This window comes from Pempheris klunzingeri, chromosome 22, assembly GCF_042242105.1.
Source record: "Pempheris klunzingeri isolate RE-2024b chromosome 22, fPemKlu1.hap1, whole genome shotgun sequence".
NCBI lineage: Eukaryota > Metazoa > Chordata > Actinopteri > Acropomatiformes > Pempheridae > Pempheris > Pempheris klunzingeri.
The window spans coordinates 8,646,871-8,653,073 of NC_092033.1; the positions used below are offsets into that span (position 1 = coordinate 8,646,871).

General features: G+C 41.8%; 1 protein-coding gene across 2 annotated transcripts; it reads left to right on the forward strand.

Moving 5' to 3' along the window:
* Positions 1-1,097: 1,097 nt before the first annotated feature.
* zc3hc1 (zinc finger, C3HC-type containing 1) lies at positions 1,098-6,016 on the forward strand. Of its 2 annotated transcripts, none has more exons than XM_070853665.1 (10): positions 1,098-1,232; positions 2,075-2,177; positions 2,319-2,469; positions 2,597-2,680; positions 2,793-2,920; positions 3,152-3,291; positions 3,557-3,845; positions 3,979-4,182; positions 4,701-4,913; positions 5,079-6,016. In XM_070853665.1, exons 1-10 carry the CDS (start codon positions 1,099-1,101, stop codon positions 5,151-5,153), a joined length of 1,521 nt encoding a protein of 506 aa, XP_070709766.1. In that variant the 5' UTR covers position 1,098; the 3' UTR covers positions 5,154-6,016. The 2 variants fall into 2 exon arrangements, with proteins under 2 accessions (XP_070709766.1, XP_070709767.1); XM_070853666.1 differs by having other exon boundaries at positions 3,557-3,824.
* The last annotated feature ends 187 nt before the right edge of the window (positions 6,017-6,203 follow it).

Below are 6,203 nucleotides of genomic sequence, written 5' to 3' on the forward strand. Positions count from 1 at the left end.
TTTTTTTTTTTTTTTAAAAAAAGAAAAAAGAAAATGTATGCTTTGCTTCAACATGGGTTTGGCCTACTTTATAAAACAGCGCCCTACTCCTAACAAAATTATTTTCAGATATCTATAACTCTTGGCGTATGGGACCTCCAACTTCAGTGTCAGATTTCAGTTAAGTTGGGTTGAGTTCACTCTGGTTGAGTCTGATAGTTGCGTTCATAACTACTACATAGTGCCCTCTAGACTCTGGAGGATATGTGTTCCTTTTAAGGTGGACGGATCCACAGAAACTGCTCTCAGGATGAATGGCAAGATGTAATTTATTACCAGCTGGGTAAAGTGGGCCCCAAAGATCTATCCAGTATGCAACAGCAATGCAGCAGGTAGTTTGAGGTAATGTTATTAATTGCTTATTTGATTACCATATACCATAGAATACCATAGATTACCACAGAATATTGTGCCAATACCATGGAATACCATAGATTATCGTACCATATCATAGAATACCATAGATGACCATAGAATATCGTATCATACCATAGTATACCGTACAATACCATACATTGCCATACATTTCCATAGATTCCAATACAACACCATACCTTACCATAGAATACTGTACAATACCATATGTTTCCATAGATTCCCATACAATACCATACATTACCACAGAATACTGTACCATACCGTTCAATACCATACATTACCCTAGATTGCCATGGATACAATACCATAACATACCATATGAAAAATCACATTTTACCATTGATTACCGTACCATAAATATCTACCAAAATGGACCAGTGAGGAATCTTATTTCTGGCAAAAAGGAAAGAAAACATGAACTCTTATCCTTTAAACAAGGCAGCTCCTTCTGTCAAATGAAAAAAAGCTATTGGATTAAACTTGCTGTTTGTTTATTCCTCTGGTTTTCTTTTGTCACAGGTAATTTCTACTTGATAAATACTCGAAGGACATTCTGATGTGGAACACGCACAGAATTCAAATGAGGCAGACAGCGAAGAAGCCTCGCAGGGTCACTGCTGTTTTTACAGAGCGGAACTATTGCGCTCAGGTCTTATTTTCCAGGGGACCTCAGAGCCGATCATGGCGACTCTCGGCGGCAGTCGTGGGGATCGTCTCGGCAACTCTAATCAACAAAGGTCCTCTCTTGCATCTCCGGAGAAAATTCGTGAACTTCTCAACGATGGAGTTTCGTCAACGGATGTCGGAGCCAACAGGTGCATTTTTTGAACAAAGGCTTGCTGTTTGTTTGATTTACAGGGGCCGAAGAAAAAGTTGGCATTAGCTAGTTTGGTTAGCCACTTAGCCTGGCAGCTCTGCTACTTTAGCCGCCTCCGCTCGGCGTAATTTGAAGAGGGACAAGTCTCCACAGATTTGGGAGCTTGGAGGCCATGGACGGGAGTTTGCATAGCACTCTTGTGCTTGTTATGCAGTCCGTCTGCAGGACAGGTTTATCATGCTGCTAGCTGTGTTATCGCTCCCGTGCACACAAGGGGGTGGGGACCTGAAGTTTAACTCTGACTTGCTGCGCTTATAGTTTGCTTTTTCTTTTTTCTGCTTTTTTCTTTTTACATGTTACAGCTTTTTCTGCTGTAACATGTAAATTTCCCCCTACGGGGGATCAATAAAAGAAGTCTAAGTCTAAGTCTTCTTTCTAGAGTATTGTCTTGCTGCCCAGTCAATCAAAGCCAGGTTGAATACATTAAGTTAAGACTGCTCACTGTTCATTGATATAGCAAAGAAGAATGGAGCTTCTTTGATTTTCGATTTTCTCGTCATGCAAGCTTTTTTCATTTGAAATGACGAATAACTATATCTCTGCTTTTCAGTTTGCTGTCTGCTTTTTTTAAAATTCACAACTGTTTAATTCAATTACGTTTTTAATCACATGTAGTAAGCCTTCACTTATTGTTGCTTTCTAGCTGCACAGGTTCATTATGAGGTATAAGGAATATTGCAATGTACATAGATTTAAGCAACTGCATATTTTTGTCATTCAAATACAACAATAAATTGTGTGGAAACTGAAGATGTGCTTATTCTTTTGTGCGGATTTCAGTGGATCAGCAGATTTGAGAGTCCTGGAAGTAAAAAGCAACACTCAAGCATATTGTGAGGCAACGAACAGAGAAGCCTTTTTCTCAAGAGTGGAATCCTATTCAATATCCTTTTACTCGTTTTAACCCAGTATGAGGCGGCTGGATTTTTTGATGATTGTATTTGTTGATACACATTTACAGTAATAATGAATGTGACAATACTTGTTTTGTGTAGTGTGAGTGAAATTTTCCTTAGCATAGCACTGTTTGAAATGGGCAGGCAAACCCCGAATCTTGTCCCCCCTGATGTGCGCCAGGTACGGCTGGATCAACGTTGGCTGCGACATGCTCAAGTGCTCCAGCTGCCAGGCTTTCCTCTGTGCATCACTACAACCAACCTTAGACTTTGATAAATGTGAGCAAAACCTTTAGCAACAGGAAACACAGTGTCAAAGTTGGAGCACGTTTTATTTTGGCATGGCTAGGCCGACGTTGCCATTCTTCCAAAAATGAATGGCCAACTCTCCTCCTTTCTTTTGTAGATGAATCCCGCATTGCAGAGATATCGAGGCAGCTTCAGACGCAGCATGAGAAGTTTTGCCCCTGGCCTGACTTTCCATGCCCAGGTAGGAGCAACCATTTTGTATCTGCATGCACATACAAACAAAAATGTGTAAAGTTTAATATGAATGAAAGTGATCCACATGTCGGTCATGGCGAATGTCGATGTCATTTCAGAGCGGTTCTGGCTGGTTCCAGCCTGTGAACCATCTGCACTTCTCGCTGCCTTCTTAGAGCGCTTCCAGAGCACCTGTCTCCTTGCACAGCAGCTACCAGCCATGAAACCAGAGCAGCTGAAGTCTATGGTAAGGCAGGAGAAGAGTCTGAGTCTTTTTGTTTATGGAAAAAAATGCCCTCTGAAGCGTTCTGAACATTGTTCACATTACAGAAAGGGCTCAGAGGAATGGCTCCAGGACTTTACCGAAAGAATAGTCCGATTCATTGTGGAAAAATGTGAACTTTATGTGTAGATGTATTCAACAAACATAACATTTTCAGCTGTTCACGTGTAATTAATGTCCACTGTTTCCTTGCAGTCACTGACTGAGGATGTTGTCAGTGGTATACTGCAGCTGATCGAGGAAGAACAAAAAAGAAAGGGAGGGACTCTGTGTTCTGAACCTTTGGCTGTCCAAGTGGCTGCATGCATTGTTTCTCTCTGTGGCTGGGCTGCAAGGTGAGATGAAACACTCTTTTTGCTGTGCTTGACCCCTTAATACACTTTTGAATGTTTTTATGCCACATTTTCTAGTTCCCTAGTTCCTCTAGTTTTTCTAATCCCCAGTGTCAAATTAATCCTCTATGATGTAGCAGCTGCATGGAAGAAAACATAATGAAAGGACAGGATAGATGATTTAGAAACTGAGAGAAACGTGGCACAGCATTTACTAGCAGTCTCCCACCTGATCAAGATGTCTTAACCATGGATTTTTCCATTTTAGCCCAGCAATGCACGCCATGAACCTGCCCATCCTCACCTGCTCATACTGTATGCGCAAGGTGGGCTTGTGGAACTTTTACCAGATGGAGGGAACAGCAGGCGATGGAGATACTTCACCAAACACTGTAGGCCCCCCTGCTCAAGTAACAGGTCCTGCCTCAGCAGCCACGCATGAGGGCCAGGGGGACCAGCCTGCAACTGCCTCATCCACTCCTGCTACTCCATGCCGCATGAAGCTGAGGAGCCAGGACTCCACCCGGTCTGACCAGGCAAGCTCTAAGGACCTCAAGGTTGACCAGCTAAATAAGCAAGGCTAACATACACATATTCATTTTAGGCAGAATGACTTTATGTACAACAATGGTAAATGAAAGTGATGATGTGCCAGGTTGCCTTTTTACTATGTTTTGGTGTGTGTCACAGGGTGAGGGAACCTCCTCCCCCTCTGCTTTGCGTGCCAGAAGCAGAGACTCACCAAGCCCCAGCGAAGAGCTGCCAAGTCCCCTGACCAGGGGCAAAAGGTCCGCAACTCGTGGCAAAGGACAAGGGGACAACACTGGGACTGATGGCGCTGCCAGCCTGCAACACCCACCCAAACGCCTTTGCCTCTCAACAGTTGGTGGTCCTGTAAGATTTAGCCTTTCCACTGCTTTTACGTCTTATTTTTTGGGGATTTATCATGGCACAGGGCTCCATGTGCACAAGTTGACTTTAATACAATACTGCCTGGTCATTTATACTGTCCTTATGATTCTAACAACTCCAATTCATCAAATTGAAATCACATTTTTAATTCGCTTCTCCATGCAAACCTGTTATGATCAATTTTGCCACATTTACATTCAAGGAGATCTGTAACATTGAAGTCAGTAGCATCAGAAAATGAATAATGATCCATTTTAAAATGGTAGATTGGACAGAAATGATTCCAAGAAGACAATTGCTGTGAAAATCTAGTTTTCAAGCTGTTTTTGTCATGATCGTAGCACTGGAGGTTAGCACTACATTTATGCAAACAATTGGAATGCCATCATAAAGTAATATCACCGCACCTGACAAGCTGTCATAGGCAACAAGATCACAGATGCTTCTTACTTGTTTTGAGTTGAATATTTCAATCAGCTTTTTGAACTCTACTTACTCAGGATGGGCTTCTGCATAGGAATGCATTTGACCCCCTCGCTCAGCACAGAGACTGGTGTCCTTGGATCTCTGTGGGAAAGGAGAATGTGGATCCAGGGGCACTGCCAGTTTTGGACGGAGGCTCAGCGCTTCATCAGCAGGGCTGGAAAGCTGCTCTCAACCTGCTCATCCCCATGAAGAAGAACTCTAACGTAGCAGGAGGCAGTCCAGCACAAGCAAGTTAACACTTTGCATTCTTAACATAAAATGACCACGTCACACCCTCCAAAAAATGATGCCTGGCAATACTATTCATTCTAATTTTTGTTTTGTTTACCACTTTGCTATGTAGTTTTAATCTAAACAATATCTGAAATATCTTCTTCTCTCTTTCCTCCCAGAGCCCTCGTGACAAGTCTAAAAGGGTGTTTGCTATATTCCGTCAGTGGCAGGTATCCTCCTCACCATCTCAGTAGACTGTTTCCATCCAGTCAGCATTGTAACACTGAATTGATGAACTGACCTGCCCTCTTTTTGGTACAGAGTCCGTAGTACCAACGACAGGAGTGTCATATCATATCAATGTATGCCATCCCTTAAAGTCATGTTTACAGTCAAAGTGTTCTGGAGGGAAGGGAATTAGATTGTGTCTTTAGGCAAATGAATGAGGGTCTTCTCTGTGAATTGTGAAATATATGAAGGATGCCTGTGTGGCTTGCCTGTTTGAATTCATGAAAACTGAGATGTGCCCCTATTGGGGGGCCTGTATAGGCCTTCTATCATGTGTACTTAAGTAGTCCTCAAGTAATAGAAACCATCTCAGTGTATAAATTGGCCACAATAAAGGCATCTACGAATAACCTCACATGAAGTCTGCTCCGGTAGTCCTTAGTGACTCCACGATGGTCTGAATTTCTGTGGAATAGAAGAGACAAGAAGCCCCTAATTGTGAGAAAGGGCCAAAAGACTTGACACTGGAAAGCAATGTTTACCTTCAATATATGTTGAGTCATTTGAGGGAGTGGTAAACATTAACCTCAGATTAGCCAAACAAAAAAAGCTGTGAGGAATTCATTTTCTTGTTTGTATACTATTGTGGATATGAGTTCTCTTTGAAAAGAACAGAATCATTTTGGAGTAGTCAAATGTTTGCTTTCATTCAGTCAATGCTAAAATCCTGATCACCACAGACAGGTAGAACCATGTGCCATGAACTTCACACCTGCTATGAATTGGATTCAGGATGTACTTCCTTTTTGCCTTCCTGTGACATCTCATTGCTCGTGCAGTCCTCTCCATCCTGCATGTAATTTTATCTCTGTAGAATTTTAGGGTTTAATAAAATGCTCTTCTGAAAGTTTGTTTTACATGTCATTCCTCTGACATTTTTTTTCTAAAGAAAAGATCAATTAGAAATGAAAGAAATTATTATATTGAAATACAAGGAAGATATATTCAATACATTCAGGTATGACTCTTGCAAGTATGTTAGTACCCAGTTTTGCAGCTTACATAGAGACTGACTT

What these genes read in the sequence shown, in the direction of transcription:
- zc3hc1 (XM_070853665.1), top strand. Translation starts at nt 1,099, where the DNA reads ATGGCGACTCTCGGCGGCAGTCGTGGGGATCGTCTCGGCAACTCTAAT. An exon ending in AACCTTAGACTTTGATAAAT is followed by an intron (nt 2,470 to 2,596) that starts GTGAGCAAAACC and finishes TTTCTTTTGTAG; the next exon opens with ATGAATCCCGCATTGCAGAG. An exon ending in CAGAGCAGCTGAAGTCTATG is followed by an intron (nt 2,921 to 3,151) that starts GTAAGGCAGGAG and finishes GTTTCCTTGCAG; the next exon opens with TCACTGACTGAGGATGTTGT.